Below are 17,889 nucleotides of genomic sequence, written 5' to 3'. Positions count from 1 at the left end.
GCTTCATTTTGTGTTCTTACTCCTTGGCACTGCCGCAGTTCGTTATGTCGGTGTCTATTTTGCTTTGATGTATCCTGTTTCGTGTGAGTAGTAAAATCTGGCAGTACGAGTAGATCTTGAATTAGTTATGTTTTGTAGAAGCGGTTTTTGTAAACAATTGAAATTGTTCTTGGTGATTATTAAGAGGTTCTATTGTTACTCGTGCTTGTTTTGAGCTGACGCTATTACACATTTTGTATTGTGAAAGTATTTGTGGCGGAGTCATTTTTACACGCTACGTGGCATACGATGTTTAGTTCATTTGTATCCCGAGTCGCGGAGTAGTCTGGAGACCGGTACGGTTGTTAGGCTGTCTCGAGTTCCGAGTTTGATTCTCATTTAATCAAACAAATGACGAGGCCGGCCATGATGTCGAAGGTGTTCCCGTCGGGCGCGAGGCGCAGCGGGCCGCCACGGTGTCGCGGGTGTCCGCGCGGTCACTGCTTGGGCGCGACGAGGCCGGCCATGATGTCGAAGGTGTTCCCGTCGGGCGCGAGGCGCAGCGGGCCGGCGGCGGCGCGCAGCAGCAGCCAGCCCGCGTCGTCGACGCCCGCGACGGTGCCCGCCACGGGGCTGCTCGCACCCTCCGTTAGCACTTGGATCTCTTCGCCGCTGGAAAATAATACATAATTTTTATTAACTATTTTAGATAAGGTTATCCATCCGTCTATGTGGTTTACGCCAACCTCGGCTTACTTTTAGCCGTAAATAGGTAGAATTACATTAACCTTAGTGACACAAAAGTTAGAGAATTTAATGTATAGTTTATATATCCCTTTTTCTTGAAAGTCTCTTTATTTTCTAGAAAAAAATATGTAACGAAGTTACAGGGAGTCAAAAATGGGCCAAATTGCTTCGAGAAAAGAATGCTACGGGCGTGCCGCTTTTTTTGGCTTTGGCTCGACTTGGCGGAGGCACTTCCGTGCCTCCAGATACTAAATTACTATGATAAATATTATATGCCCCATAATTTTCTCCATATTCTAACAAAATTAAAAAATATACAATTTAGTATTTTGCAAAATAAATTGCAATTTCTCCGAATATAAATGTAATTTGTTATCTTGTAAATTATTGCAATTATTGGCTTGGCTAAAAACATATTTTCAATTAGAATTTTACAATTATTATTATATTTCATATAAATATACAATCTCTCCAGAAGACTTCAATCTATTATAAAGTGTACTTATATAGCTACGCAAAAAAAATTACGGCTACTCACTCATGCAACCAGTACTGGTAATACTGTTCCTTGAAGGCATCAATACCGCCATCAGTGGCCATGTAGTCGAGGATGCGCTCCAGCTGCGAGCAGTAGCGCGCGAGGTACCGCTCGATAGTGAAGGGCTGCAGGCTGGTGCCGTGCTTGGCGTTGTGCTCCGCTATTATGTCGTTTATACACGTCGTTGGTACGCTGTTCGAGATATTCACTCCTGTTCCTGTTTACATTTTTTTATTTTAGGTAATATAGGTAGAAATATTTTATAGCTTAGTGTTTTATGTCATTTCCTCTACCCCTGTACACTGTATTGTTCCTGTAAAGTGTCGAGTGAGTTGTAGTCAAGTTTAAGTTCAGAATTATAACATTTTTAGAGACAAAATATCAGTTGTACGTAGAACTGCCCCAATCTGCACCTTAAGACCTTCTGCATTTAGCAATTTTAGATTTTTATATTTTATTTAGATATTTCAAATTTTCAACTCTTAAGCACAAATGGAGCAAAGGTCACATGCGTTCATTTTAAAGTGATCAATGTTTCTAATACAATGAAATAAAATGGGTGTATTTGGAGAAATTGTTTTTATTGTATATTGTTGGACATTTTAGTTAATTCAATGTAGAAAAGTGCGTTGTTTCTTACCCACTTCAACGATGACATCGTCCCCAATACAGTTCGCTTTGGCGATGGTGCCTCCGATTTTCACTTCCCGTCCATAATACACGTCATTGGGCCATTTTATTCTGAAAGTATTTTAAGTACTTAAGTTTATTTCCTATGGTCCCCTAGTCTGATAAGCGGTACCTATCCAAATGAGTTTAGTCTGTCACTTTGAGTAGATGTGAATTATAAAATTCATTAGAATTTTTATTTGCATTAGCAAATAAGCATGCAGTTCATCTGATGTGAACTAGTTCTGAAGGATCGAACTCCTATTTAATCTGTGTCATGAAATCATTTAAATTTGTTAAACTTAAGTTAAAATGTCATCATGTGTCTTCTTTACCATACGTTACACCCTATTTATCAGAGTAGATCGACAAAGGACTTTATCATTTTAAAAATGAATTAACTTAATCAACGATGACCATCACAATAAATAAAAAAAATACTATAATTGAACAATCACCATTATTAATCCAATTTTTCTAATCCCCGTAATTTAACCAAAAAAACACCCAATTACCAAATTTCCCCAATCCCCAATTTAACCACAAATCTTCACCCAATACAATCTAATACTTCGTATATGCCTCCCCAGCTACCTGAATCCTACTGATACAATCCAATATTCTCAATATGTTATCCCTCCCCGCTACCTGATGTCGAGTTCTTCGTACGCGGGCTCCCACCCAATACAATCCAATACTCCCAGTATTGCTACCTGATGTCGAGCCTGAGCTCGTAAGCAGGCTCGGAGCGCACGGCGCGCACCCAATACAATGCAATACTGCCAGCACATTTCTCCCCGCTACCTGATGTCGAGGCGTTCGTAGGCGGTTTCCCACCCATAACAATGCAATACAATGCAATACTGCCAGTATCCCCCGCTACCTGATGTCGAGGTGTGTTCGTACGCGGGCTCGGAGCTCGGGCTCCCACCCAACACAACCCAATACTCCCACTATACATCCCTACCTGATGTCGAGGTGTTCGTACGCGGGCTCGGAGCGCACGGCGCGCACGGCCGCCAGCGCCGCCGCGTGCTGCACCAGCGGCAGCGCCGCGTGCGCCCGCTGCCAGATCTGCCGCGTTAGTACAAGCGGGCTATGTTATGTACTTTATTGTGTCACACGTTTTTGGGCGTACGCTAAAACTTGCGGCGTGTACAGTACCCTTAGTATGAGTTTGTACGTTTGCTCGAAAATGTTTAATGTTTACGATTTCGCTCATACAGCGCACTCGGACGCTGGTTACGCACGTGGACGTTATTGGAACTAACGTTGAACCTTTTCGAGCAAACGTAAAAACTCGTACTAAGGGTACAGAGCGGACGTCAGTAAATATCCGCTGTGTGCAAACTGCGATACGTAGTGGCAACGTTCAACTGATGAAGAAACGAGTATTTTAGCGGACACTCGCATATTATTATCGCAGTGCAAAACAAGCACGTGGACGGTTATCGACGTTAGTTTTAGCGTATGTCTTTAAACGTTCACTAATTAAACTGTGTCACTCGTTTGTTACTTCATAAAAATTACAATAGTTAGTATAATTTTAAGTTATTGTTGTTTTTGGTAAGGGAAATATTCCAGTTACATTATCAATTCATTGTTTTTGTCAACGTTTTTGTGCAGTTAAAGATAATTGCATATCATGATATATGTGTTTTATCATGTACGACAGTCCAGCTGCATGCACTCAGTTGAAACATGCATCTCTAGTGTTTACAAAAAAATAAACCTAAGCGACTTGAGTACAAACGAAAACGTGTCGAGTCAATCGTAAGACTTTTGCTATTAATGTCGCAATTAGTATACATGCACAGCTGATCCACCCCCTCCCTCCTTACCCTACCTGCAAGGATATAATAGCCTGTCCGGGCGGCGAGATCCAGACGTTTCCGGCGCGGCCGAGCCCGCCCGCCTGCCGGCGACACACCGCGGCCACGCCGTGCGCGAACGCTTCCCCGGCGAACACGCGCTGCGTCGACTCCAACACATCCGCGTACACCACCAGCCGACCCAGCGATTTCGATGTGAGATTCTGAGGGGTCAACAGTGATATATTTTACTATTGCATTGTATTTCGTACAAAACGTAGTATAATGTGTCCACTTTTATTTATATTTGAATGAGTTTCTACACACGTTCATATGTGCGTTTCTTGAGTTCTACAAATTACCTTAAATATAAATTATAATAAATAATGTCTTTTTTGCAAATCATCGTCATATCGCTAGTGTCGTAAGTGCGATTTTGTATTAATACCCTCTCTTAACGAATAATAACGACCGAGCGTCCGGCTAGTTTTACAGTCACTCCGTTCTGAGCCTCCGACTGATGCGCATGCGCTCCACATACTCGGTAAAACGTCTTCGTGTGATTTTTACTACGCTTTTTTATTATAAAACATAAACATTTAATTACATATAAATTGAGTACTTCATAATAAACTTTTGTATAAGACACTTTTAAATAATGAACAGTATCCTTTGCAAAAGCCTAACGCGAGAAAAACCTGATTCGTATCGGCTCCACATGTCTTGTATCTCGTGCTTTTCTCACGAGAATATGGAGGGGCCTTAACAATAAAACCTAAAAACACGATAAATAAGTGCAAATCCGTCACTCACGTCAAAATATTCAACGGTGGAGAAGTTCTCCGGGCACTCGTACAGCTTGACGGGCAGGAAGTCGCGCGCGGGCGGCTCGTCGGGCGGCTGGCCGCGCGCGCACCACTGCAGCCGCAGCCCGCCCGCGCCCCGCGCGCCCGCCGCCCGCCGGAACCCCTCCACTAGCGATAGTTTATGCTACACCCGCGTCACTATGTTAATTGATGCATGCCCACGATGCTGTTGCAGTGGCTTTACACGGTCTGTGATACTATGGATCTATGTACGGACGATGAACGATAACGAACAGTCCAACGTGACAATCCAACGGTGCGTAACGGTCTCTCGATCTTTAAATTGCGGTGCATTTTTGCATTTAAAAAAATGCAGTTTGTACGATGCGCAATGCACCTTTGAAGTTATAGAACCGCGGCGGATCCAACTTACCGTTAGAGCGTTTGTCCACGTCCGTCACGGTGCTCAGGTGACGAACGTGCGGTATAGTAAAAAGCTATAGTAAATGTACCGCTACTTCGGCGCCGTCATCTCGTTCTCGGTATCGGTCCGGTGACGACGGTGGACAAACGCTCTTAAGGATCACAAACAGTACGGTTAATCCGGTACGTACATTTCCACTTCTATCCGTAATATCACAGACCGTGAGTAGCCACTATTAATTATGTCCCTTGTCAGGGTCTAGCGGTGCTGACGTCGCTATGTACAAATTAGCGCTGCTGTTCAAAGTTGTACGAATTTCGGTAAGATATTTATCATGCTAGTTTTTAAATATTTTTTTAGAAAATCTGATTTGCATTTCTATTTGCACAGAAAGTAGCTTTTAATGTTTTCTACACCCATATATAACCCATAACTAAACCTCAAATTACTTTGTTTACAAATTAGTACATTTATACGAACCAATAAATATAAAATTCCACAAACATTCATTTCTTTTATATAGATTGAACCAAGCTGACCATTTTAAATACCTTATAGAAATTTCGTTACTTTAAACAACTTCGTAACAAAAACACTTCGAAAAAAAATCACTAAATTAGCGGAAAATTAAGGATAATTGTATAAAATAGAATTTATGTAGCTTTCTTGTAAACATTTATCCATTTAGATTGTAAAAAATAAAAATTTGTAACACAAGGCTTCTTTTTAACAAAACATGCGTATTATGAAAAGATGTTAAGTTATAAATTTTATTTTTGGGTTTACGCAAATTGAAGAATTTGGCGTTACTTTGGTTACCTTACTGATTTTAAATAATTTAAAATTAATGTTCTTTTAGCATTAATTTGCCAAACTAAATATTTGTCAACAATGAATAACAAATGAACATCAAATAGACAGATATATAAAAAAGTGCACACTGTGACAACAAAACGCACGAATGTATGATATCACATATACTGTGGACTTCAATAACACATGCAATATTCGCGAGTAGCCCGAAGCATAGATACAATATGCCTAACTGAGATTTTAAGAAAATAATGTTACAGTTATATTATGGCGTATATAAAGGCATACATGATTTGTAAAACAAAATAACAACAATGAACATAAATCATCAATTTATCACTTGCCTCTCATAACACTTATACAATATAATTTATTTATTTTTCGTATACAATTTTTATTTATGTTTCCCTTTCAAAATAGAATTTAACAATTTATTTAATAAATGAAATAAAACATATTACTTTTGGTAAGCTCCTTCAAAGCAGATTGTAAATAGCTAATAGCCTTTCTAATTTCAAGTGAATGTAACCAAATATAATATATCAATGAAACTGATATCTGATACACATAGCACAGTGTGTATATTTTTGATATCAGTGTAGAGGACACCATGCACACCAAACTATTCCATTTTTTTTTTCATTAAAAAACATTATATCTTAAAATCCCAGTACAGTAAGCGGTACAATATAACAACATATATAATGATAGAGCGTGAAGCGGTCGTCTCACCGGACATCACACCGTCAAGTGGCCGGGGCCGGCCGCGCCCGCCGCCCACGCGCCCTAGCGGACAACACCCCACATTACACTCCCGCTCGGGACCCCATAGCACTATGTGGACTGTAACATTCTTCAACATTTACATAATCGCCGAATACAGACGTATACGCACGAATACGTTGACTTACTCGCGTGTATTCAGTACTCGAACAGACTGGTACTGTCGATGATTCGTCAATCAAATTATAATCTATTTTTTTAGCAGCGAGTCACACGTCATTCACGTTAAAAGATCTATGTAATTTGGATCGTATTCGTGCACGTATTATTCGGCAAGTTATTCGGTGGGCTGTCTTCCGAAAATCTAAATGAGGCATTAGTAATTAATCGAACGACCAGACATGCCACCTGGTGGTACCTATATGACGTTGGCTATAATAATGTATGTTCAAGACTAAAGTTACCAAGGTGTTGTATGTCAACTACATGATTGTTAACCTCAACGGTACCTATCCTGTGTGATGTGAAACGCTAACATGCTCAGTTTTCGTGATCGTTTTACTAGTATAAGTATGTATTTTGAATAGTTGCAAAATATATGCGTCGGCAAAATTACGTAGTACAATGATGTAGGGTGAATTTATTTAGTGTAGTGAGTGGGTTAACTTTCATTGTATAAAAAGACTACATGAGCATGACAACAATTACAATATCTGTCTAAAATGTCTATCTACCTTGAATGAATGGGTGAACGACATCACACATCCGAACGATATCCTACGAGTCGGTCACATACTGTCATAGACCGGCGACGCTAAACGTTTTAAAGACGCTACCTACAGTACAATAGATAACATATGTATGTTATCTATTGTACTGTAAATTAACATGCTCATGGTTTGTGATTGTGTTATATGACTCATTCTATAGTTCAGCGTCAACCTAATCACTCACAACTCATTACAGAACAAATAATTGGAACAATAATATGTTTCTGGGTATATTTGTTGTTTTTTTTACAAGATTAATAAAGGATCTAATTTACTAGAGTAATAAAGAAACATAAAGTTGTAGTTTTCGTTTCAAATTTTATCGTACGTTCATATGTATTCATATACGACGGTTGTACTAAAATTGCAACCATAAATCCTAAAAAATATTTTGTTTTTTCTATTATTGTTTTACATACACTAAGCTGAAAAATGATCGAAATGCCCAAATGATATACACGAGTCATTAGTACCCACATAGTGCTATTTACACAATTTTGAAAACCAGTTTTATTTTAAAATAAATCCAATGTAAATTGGTAAGTACCTTAATTTATCAAAATCCGAAAAATAATAATGCAGCGAAGATGAAACCAGATGACGGTGTTTCTAAAAAGCTCATAAATATAAGTGATATTATACATTAATCTTTATTCAAATATACTTCTAGTACAATATGCAATAATTAATACATTATATCTAACAATAATATTACCGGGACGCTTACATTTCAAGTAGTCTATTCATTAAATAAAAATAAAAGTTTGATCATAACTCAAGTAAAGCATATCGGGTATATTGGCTTATTGGGAATGCGTTTTGTTGACTTGACTAATCATACTATTAGGAAAGTCATACTATTAGGAAAGTACCATTTAGGTAATAGTGTTATTTACTTCTTCCCTGTCTTCATATACCCTTTAATATTATTTTCCCCTTTTTAACAGGAAATAAAAAAAAATGTTTCTTCAGTGAGTTCATTCTATCATTCTAGGCTCCAAGGGAGTAAAATTATTTCAGTGTATTTTGAAATCGACACATGAAAATTAGTTTCTATATATCGTAACTGTCCAAGTGATCTTACGGAAGAAGAATTCCTAGAAGGAATACCTTCCTGGAGAAGGCATAAGACACACCTATCATATTTTGTGAAAAATTATTCATTACAATTTGAATTTTGAATATCACTTCAATTATATATACCCGAAATGCTACAAAAATCTCAACCAAAATGCATTATAACCAAACTTCTATTATCTAGGAAACGTAAATTTCAGCAACAGCTACAGTGATACATGGGATATAATGGCGATGCAACGAAACCCAACGTGAAAACTTAAGACATCACATAAAAACGTCCTTACCACGTGATCTCCGAGGAAGTACCCACTGGTATATTGGATCTGGGGTATTTCGCGAGGGTCCTTGACGTGGAGACCCAGAATATCGCCCAATATCTTATGTAAGATGTCTAAACGAGCCTCATTGCTCTTGATTCCCTCTTCGCCCAAGTAATCGCAAGGATCTGCCTCTAAATGAATCTGAAATAGTTGAAAATAAATAAATGAAAGTATGACATTTTTTCCTAATAAATATGTGTTTACATAATATATTGTACATAATCCGTCACGTCATACATTGGGCCAAATAAAATTTTGTACTAACTAGACAAGCTCATTAGCAGTAATAGGGAGAGTATGTGTGACAGAGGGAGAAGAGATGGAGGGAAATGAGAGAGAAAAAGGAAGAGAGAGAAAGGAAGAGAGAGAGAGAGAAAGAGAGAGAGAGAGAGAGAGGGATACCAGAATACAATAGCGTTTACAATGCTGCTTTAAGCACACAAGCATAGATAGTTCTACTATATTTGTATATTTTATATACTATTTTGGTAAAAGGGAGAACGTTACCTGCGAGAAGATCGCAATGCCCTTATTAGTGGTGTCGGTGGCCTGCAACAGCGAGGGCGTCCGCCAAGTCTCCTCCGAGGCCAGAACCTGGATATCCAGCTCATGACCGGGGTGTCCGGTGTATTTAGACGGCCTGCAAAATTTTAATGGTGGTGAGAAACCTATACATTTCTAATCTTATTAAAATGAGTGACTTAATTGCGTTTTATTCTAAAGCAACACAAATAATGTTGTGGACGATCTTAAATTTAAACAATAACAACTTATATTTTACTGTTGAACAGGGATTTTGATCTTATTCTCAAAATATCTAGATATATTTGTGTTACCTTCATTTTAATAGTGTAATGTGTAAAGTCATGCCATCCACAAAATGCGTTGTATACCTACTATTTTGCAAAAATAATGGTTTCTGTAATTTATAACATATATTAGACGACATTAATTAACTTCAGTTCATCTCTTACTAATTAGCAGAAACCTTGATGTTAAAAAATCAAATATTTTTAGAGCAAATTGTGAAAGGCTTTTATAAATGTTGCATAAAAATATAATGACTATTAAATAATGCCTCTACAAATAATATTACTTATTCATACTACAACTATATTTATAAAAGCTAGTAGTACGATAATTCGGATCGACCACGCTGTCATTAGTTGAGGTAATCCATATTAATTGTAGGGAAAGTAGAAAGCACTTGGTGATATTAAATCGAATAACTTCTTGCCGGTGATATCCAGCGATGATAACGTATTCTATCATGCTCTTAATGTCTGTGATGCTAATATTATGACTTATTATGCGGCAAAATCTGTGAGCAAAACTAGTGGATCTTCAACAGTAGCGTAGCGTGGGTTAACGCCACCCGGACTGTAAATTTCAATCACTGTTACCCATAAGGAAATAGCAGGCAAAGAAAGAGAAAAACAAAACAATGTCCAGGACCACATATTATTCATTCATTCATTCATTGAAATTAAAATGCGAGTATTAAAAAAAGCCGCCCCTAAATGTGCCGCGCCGGGCCCCCAATTTAGGTTACCAAACTCCTTTCACATAAAAACACCTTATAAATTACGAAAAGCCTGATTTTGCCGCCCCCAAATCTAGCAACCCCCTCTGCCCACGGCACGCTACGCCTCTGATCCTTTATGTATGATTGTGTAGAATAATATAATGCATCTATTTGAATTACTATTGCCATTTTGAGCAGTTTTATAAGCAAAATAATTGTATGCATTAAAAATGCCGTAATATGACTGTGGAGTAAAGTATTGTTTATTTTTTTACTTTGATGAAAAACAATGATGTATATCGTCATATTTAAAAGTAAAGCCGTATTGAAGTATTAATAGCAAATAATTCAAAATGACTAGAATCTAAACTACAAAGTAAAGTTCAAAAAGTATTAATAATTATGGGTAATGGCTATTAAAAAATTAAATAAGGGGATCATTTAATTATATTTGCGTACCAACACATATTAGCGTCCTGACTGGCTCTGCAAAATTACATATTACAATCAAAACATACTTTGTTATTTAACAAAATAAACAAAACAATAGCACATGTAGCTTTTGTTTATAATGCTTTTACGCGCCACAGTAACAAATAAGGAAGAAAATAAAGTAGCTATTATATATGATATAGGCATTATCTTAGAAATACTACCATTAATTTCTTTATTATAACAAATAATTTAATCTTTTGCGTTCTATGGTGTGTTCAATTGGCATTAAGAATAAAAATATTACTTATATTGAAATTACACATATAGGAAACGCAATATAAAACATGGGAGAGACAATAAATTAGTTCACCATCAATCAATCAGTAGGTTATCATAATGCTTCATTTATTTTACAGAATGAATTTAGAATTCAATTGATGTAATGTCTTTTTATAATTCATTGACCTGTATTGGTCGAAATATGTAATTAAAATATTTCTGAAATTACTCTGTCATACGTGAGTAGGAGCTTGTTTTTTTATTTATTTACGCATTTATTGAATAAATAATGCATGTGTTACTTACTGTCTTTCACTTTCAGTTGAAAATTGTTTCTTAGCGGGCGACGCTTGGTAACAGAATATGTGGTGCTTCATTTTAACTGACTTCCACTTGTCATATGAAAATTGTACAATTTCGTTCTCCCGAATCTGAAAAATATAAAATAGTTGTGTCACTTTACTTCATGTTTAGTTAGCGTGTGAGCATTGCGTGTGTGTGCCGTGTGGGTGACTTCGGTATGTGTGAGGCTTTAGTGTGTTGTCGTCCGCATGCACATCTGTATGTGTCTTTGTGCGCTTACGTGTATGCACATATATGCGCGTAATTGAGTAATAATGAGTTTAGGACCACGTCCTAGCAACGGCGAGATACTTGCAAGATAAGAAAACTTTCATGAATCAATGGTGGTTTGGCAAAGGGATATCTCTCGCCGATCTAGATGATCATGTCCGGGGAGTGGCCGTGCTCCAACAGTCTCAGCTCGGAGCTTGTATATATGCAAAATGTTTTAGAAATTTCGATAGCGTGATTCAGCAGCGCCATCTCTTGATTGACGAGTAGCGGGAAGTGGCTACAGTGGTAAGTGTGCGGTGTGTACCTCAGCGGTCTTGTAGTGGGGCAGCACGGTGTGCAGCAGGTCGGAGCAGAGCGCGAGCAGGCGGCCGCCGGACAGCAGGTGCGCCAGCAGCAGCGGCTGCGCGCCGGCCGCGCCGCCCGCCACCGCCAGCAGCGCGCACCGGCCGCGCCACGCGCCGCCGCGCAGCGCCGCGCCCGACACGCCCGTCACCGCGTACCTGCACACATGTCCTTACAAGTGTTACGTCAGCAACAGTGGGAGTGGACAGTCATTGATTTGCTTCATCAGGGTGCCGACAGTCAGCTCGGTAATGAATGTAATGACGCACAAGGTACCGCACCCACTTAACAGTGGTGTTGGTTTATTTTTGATATTTATTCATTATATTATGTTTAAAATAACATTATACTATTATGAATAAATATTTGAAATTTGAGGGGTATTTGACTACCTGAGAATCTGCCCAGGAAAAGAGGAAACTCTAGAAACCCGAATTTCCTACCTACCGCCCTATTGCCTATTGCCACGAATATATATAAGCCAGGAGGGTAACACGTCCCTCAACTGCTACAACCGCTGCAGATTTCCTTATTTTTGATGACATGAGAACAGGCATCCAAATAATGATATTCCGCGCTAGGACCAGGTGCAGCTATTAGATTGGTTTATATACAAATTAACATTATAATCTGTTTTATATTAACATCCTTTTATATTTATATTTACCTTTATAAAAATCAAATGTTACTTACCTATCACAATCTAAAACCTTCCTAAGGGTCGCTTCCAAATTATCTCTAGCAGTTATACTATCAGAATATATTAATACATTTGGAGATTTCGTATTCACTAATGGACGGGAACTTTTTATAGACTTAGGTGTTGCCTGACAAGGCAAATTCTTTGAGCATTCCTCCCTAATGTGGGGAGTTTCTGCCTTAGCCTGTGAGCTTTCTTCCTTAACATGAGAAGATGATTCTATCTGTGGTTGAGCCTTTTTTGGTGCTGTCGTACTTACTATTCTCTTGTGTGTTGTAATTGATTTTATTTGACTGGAAATATTCAGTAGAGAAGTAGAGAGTTGACTTGTGCCTTTCTTCAAATCTAATTTCAGACTAGATTTCTTTGGTGTAATATTGTGCTGAATTTCAACAGTGACATTCTCAACCACCAACTCCTTATCTCCTGCATGTTCTAATGCTTTTTTCTCTGGCGACTTTTCTAAAGTTTTCTTTGGAGATTTTTCTGGTGTTTTCTTTGGAGATTTCTCTGGAGTTTTCTTTGGAGATTTTTCCAGAACCTTTTCAGGTGTTTTTGTAACTTCTGGCTCAGTCTTTGGAATCGGCTCAACTAAATCAGTATCTTCATCAGCTGAGAGAGATTTAGTGGTGATAGTGCTGACATCTGCTAAAGTGACAGTCCTTTTACCTACTGAAATTGAATCTAAGGCCTGGTCACTGCCACCATTCATCTCAATGGTGGTATTTCTGACTTCGGACTTAATATCCACAACTCTAGACAATTTTCTTAATAATGCTGCATGAACAGGCCACTGAAAGTCTTCAAGGGACTGTCTAAGCCCATGCTGTATATCTGAACGTAGGCCTCTCATAGATGGATCCGTTGCTTTATTTGGTTCACCTGATAATTGTACAGCTGAAAAAGCAACAGAATATTAAGTTCAAGTATTGTATAGTCCGCGCCAAACTTCTAGTCCGCTTTGAATACAGAAATGAGTAGAGTTGCAACAGCAACTTGTAGATATTAGCGGGACAAAGACAGTACGGGACCTCCCCGGCACCCATCCACTGTCCACTCTCGCCCATGGCTACATAGCTGCGTTAGTGTGCCTTTACTGTTGCTATGGAGTATATGCTTGTAGTTGTGTTCGACACTTGCGAGCAACAACCTCAGAGCAGACTAGAAGTTTAGAGTGGACAAAACCAAAATAAAAATTATATATATTGGTTACTTGTATTACTTACTTTGTATTCTTACAACTGGCAGTTTACGGTCAATAATGAACTCTCCACCAACAAATTGGAATCCTATTACACTGAGATGTTCTATGTTTGTCTTCACCACTATCGCTAAGTGGGCACCTGCCTTCCATGCGATTGGTTGACCCATTGATTCCAGCTAAAAATATATACCATACAAGTAAATTACAATTATCTGGACCGGAAATAAAATGTAAAAATGGGTCACAATGTTATTTATAAGTGTAACACTTTTATCAAAGTAACTGATAATTATAAATTTGATGTATTTTTTGCGTTAATATATCATCTTATGTATCAATATTCAATCTATTAAAATTTTGCATACTAAATATTAAAATTTGACATTTTCTAGTATACAAAAATTGTCCCATTGCCTTTGGTAGACAAAACATTGTTAAGTTGATAACTATTAATGGGTGTTAGTTTATTACTTCACATTCTGTTATATAACTACAATTAAGTATATAAGTACATAAAACTTTGGTAAGACTATACAAATTCCATTAGATAACTACTGATGTGGTCTATTGCTTTCTTTGTTCTTTCATTTAAATTTCTATATTAAAATAACACATTTATATGACTTCATAAAAAACTGCTATATTGTGAAATGCTCCCAATATAAACTGAGAATGGATGGAAATATATAAAGCAAGTAGGAAATAGCTGAATCAGATAAAAGAATTAAGTGTTTTGACACAGATTTTGAAATGACTTTTCTGCAGTTGCTTAATAAAAGCCACTTGAAATGACTATAAAAAAAGGAGATAATAAAAGAGAGAAAAAATAATAGAAACTAACGCTGAGTAAGTAGAAATTGAATAGAAAGTATAGAATAATATCTTACAGTGACAATATCATACTGAGAACTGAATTCATGTGGGTTCAGTTCACACTCAAACAGGACATCGACATCCAAGTCAGTAATAGGTGATGTGTCGCTAGACCCCAGCGGTAGACCACCAGCACAGGACACCCAGTCACTGATCTCGATGCACTGTACAGGCTTCATACTGCAGATCCTGGATGCATTGGTGTAGTCAAGCAGATCACAAAGATAGGCATTCTTTGGATTTGTACATAACTTGGAACTGAGTGTTGGTGTTTCTGTAATATAAAATCCATAATTGATCCATGGATTAATCTATTTTAAAGATTGGGATTTTACAATTCCTATTAGACGCAAATTATTAATAAGAGACATTAGCAGTAGATAGTTTTATGGTTTGAAAATCAGCTGACGGATGATGGAGACGGTCAGAGGTTCGAATACCGGACATGGAACCCTCCACCTCTTTTTCAAAGTTATGAACATTTATAATATATTATATAGAAAAAGTGCAGTTTGACATTACATAGGCATTATTAGCAAGCAGTAACAATGAAACCCATATTATTTTTTATAATTTACAAAGGTTTTTTTTTTAAGCAAAATATTTAAATCCATTTTTTTTTTAATTTTAGTAATAAGTTATTGGTTCAATGATCTTGTGATCTATTATATAGTGTAAACACAAAGTAGATAATAAATTTAGGTTGTGTTTCATTAAAAATAACGTATAAATAACTTTTTTTTTAATTAACAATCATAAATTGACGCAACTTTCCGCAGTTTAAATTTATTGATATCTCATCTCATATCTACTAAGTTGTCTTATATATCATGTCTTATATTTGTGAAAAGTCGAACCTGCAGCATTCTCCGGCACCTTGCAGAACGCGACACTCGTGTTCCCACTGAGGAACTCCAAAAGTCGAGCTCTGAACGAGCGAATGCGCCAGGTCTTGATGAAAGTCATCGCAATATAAATTGGCGTAAACAACATCTTCGCTATCTTATCTAACACGACCCACAGATAATCAACGCTTCCACTCCCACCAGCATTAGTTATAAGATGCCTTTCTGAGCTTCAGTGCAAGCTTAACAGAGTTACTTAACACTCACTACGAACTGGGTTATCGATTCTAAAGTCCATCTTTGATACATAATATAGGGTTACAAAAAAACCCATAAGTTAAAATATGTACAGTGCGGTGCTACGGATTACGGCCACCTATAACATTCTGTATGAAAGTTAACATTTAGGAAAGAAGTCTAGTCTAAGCGATTTTTAAGTTAAATTGAATATAGCGCACCACACATTTTTCACTATCTTCAAAGAAAACTACTTATGGTGTTGCTAACTTCTTAACTATTCTCCTACAATCCCATATTACTAAATACTTTATATTTTACCATAATTTTATTAATTTGTTTCTAGTATTATAAGATACTTAATTTATTGACTATACATCTTCTTAATTCATTTATGTTGGAATATAGCAAAAACTCAAGCCTCTTATAATGTATAATATTCAAGTAGGTTATATATGATAAAGCTGGCAGCTGAAAAACATATATTTTTACTTCTTCTAATTTGTCATTCTGTCAATGATTCGATATAATAAAAAGTATCTTTTTGGAGTGAATTTTATTTTATTATATTTCATAGTTTATTTTCTCGTTTCTCCTGTGGCCTATTCCCAACAGGTTATGGGCCCAGGCTACGCTATCGTAAAATATTGAAAAATATAGTCATCTACTAAGTATAAAATTTATGTAATATTTCAAACATGGAGTCGCGGAAGAAAAAGACACATGAAAAATGTTTGATGGCGAACGGCGATGGCAAACAATAATATATAAGTGTCTAAACCAATACCGTCTACGGCGAAAACAATAATGGATGACTTAAATAAAATTACGAATGGAGAATTTTTTGGCTACACAATTATTTTGACTGCGTAAGAAACAACTTAATTTGGAATTGCGACCAGATATCAAACGCTGATACAACTTATTTTAATGATTGAGTAATATGATCACTAACTTGGTGCTAAACTTGATTAAATGGATCAATGGATGAAATGGATCGACGGATTATGGATCAAAGGATGAAACGAATCGACGGAATGCATATAATTCAATGTCTCATCTTTTAGATTCAATGAATACATTCAAAATGTTCAAAGTAAAATTGAGACCTGAAACAACTGAACTTCAAATATAACACGCTTGTAAAAATATAAATTTTAATATAGAAAAATGTGTAAACTACTACAAGAATACTTACTACATCATGCAGATACACAAGCTAATATGAATTTTATCATGGAAACTGTTGGTGTAAAAATTATATTTTTTGCGATCTGAACCCGTCGCTATTACTGATGCTAACTGTCATTATATCAAGTACCTAATTGCAACAAAATTGAGACAGTAGTAGCTATATAACTGTAAATGCATTGGACACTGCAAATAAAAATAAGGACAGTTTCGCTTTTATGTCTTAAAAATGAAATTTATTTGATTTTTGTTCCAATTCTAACCCTGACACTTGTTTTTCTTTTAGATTTGAAAACTCTGATCACTTTGAAAATACAAAGGATTAATATGTATTAAATGACAGACTACGTTTAAAATTGGAGGAGCTAAAGATTTGGTAAAGGTAAAAAACAAAGAATTTAAAATTCTATACTGTTCACCAAAAGTTCTGTGGAACTTTAGTTCTATGGAACTTAAGCTGTACCTATGCAGCTTCTTAGTAAATCGAATTGAATAATAAAAGGTATGTCGGTTATTAAAAAATGAAGGGCATATTTATAAAAATAGTAAATGTCTAATATGTAGTATAAAGGATGATAGTATCATTATTTTTCATAAAATGATAGATCACAGTATAAAATAAACTTAATTCAAAGTTAGAAATCGTATTAGTTATGGCACAAATGGTCATTTGAATAAACAGAAATTAAATTTGAATAGCAGTGATAGCCTAATGGTTAAGAAACTCGACCTGTCTAACGAAGGGTCCGAGGTTCAAATCCCAGGCAATCACCTCTGAATTTTTTTCAAAGTTATGTGTGTATTAGAAATTAATTATTACTTGCTTAAAAGGTAAAGGAAAACATCGTGAAGAAATCTTCTACACCTGAAAGATTTATATAATAAAAAATCTGAAAGGTATGTGAGTCTACCAATACTCACTTGGCTAACGCGATGGATTATGACCTAAACCTTCTCATTCTGATAGGAGACTCATGCCCAGCAGTGGGACAATAAATGGGT

General features: G+C 36.7%; 1 protein-coding gene across 1 annotated transcript; it reads right to left on the bottom strand.

The window, feature by feature from the left end:
• Positions 1 to 462: 462 nt before the first annotated feature.
• Positions 463 to 15,948, bottom strand: Hcs (holocarboxylase synthetase-like protein). The gene is made up of 15 exons (XM_073077251.1): positions 15,472 to 15,948; positions 14,629 to 14,888; positions 13,764 to 13,917; positions 12,531 to 13,434; positions 11,800 to 11,995; positions 11,226 to 11,350; positions 10,665 to 10,691; positions 9,188 to 9,320; positions 8,645 to 8,821; positions 4,558 to 4,734; positions 3,780 to 3,968; positions 2,901 to 3,007; positions 1,905 to 2,005; positions 1,265 to 1,481; positions 463 to 651 (listed from the first exon to the last, which is right to left on the bottom strand). Exons 1-15 carry the CDS (start codon positions 15,605 to 15,607, stop codon positions 477 to 479), a joined length of 3,078 nt encoding a protein of 1,025 aa, XP_072933352.1. The 5' UTR covers positions 15,608 to 15,948; the 3' UTR covers positions 463 to 476.
• Between the last annotated feature and the right edge of the window lie 1,941 nt (positions 15,949 to 17,889).

The sequence above is a fragment of the Epargyreus clarus genome, unplaced genomic scaffold (assembly GCF_041222505.1).
Source record: "Epargyreus clarus isolate Ecla_fem2 unplaced genomic scaffold, WU_Ecla_fem_2.2 ptg000010l, whole genome shotgun sequence".
In the NCBI taxonomy this organism is placed as follows: Eukaryota; Metazoa; Arthropoda; class Insecta; order Lepidoptera; family Hesperiidae; genus Epargyreus; species Epargyreus clarus.
Note: the sequence above shows the minus strand (reverse complement) of the source record. Positions and strands in the feature narration are given on the sequence as shown.

Bases quoted from the DNA above. Each gene is read 5' to 3' on its own strand.
- Hcs (XM_073077251.1), bottom strand. From the start codon at position 15,607: ATGTTGTTTACGCCAATTTATATTGCGATGACTTTCATCAAGACCTGG. The intron at 14,889-15,471 runs GTTCGACTTTTC...TTTATATTACAG, and splicing joins GGTGCCGGAGAATGCTGCAG to AAACACCAACACTCAGTTCC. The intron at 652-1,264 runs GTGAGTAGCCGT...ATTATTTTCCAG, and splicing joins TACCAGTACTGGTTGCATGA to CGGCGAAGAGATCCAAGTGC.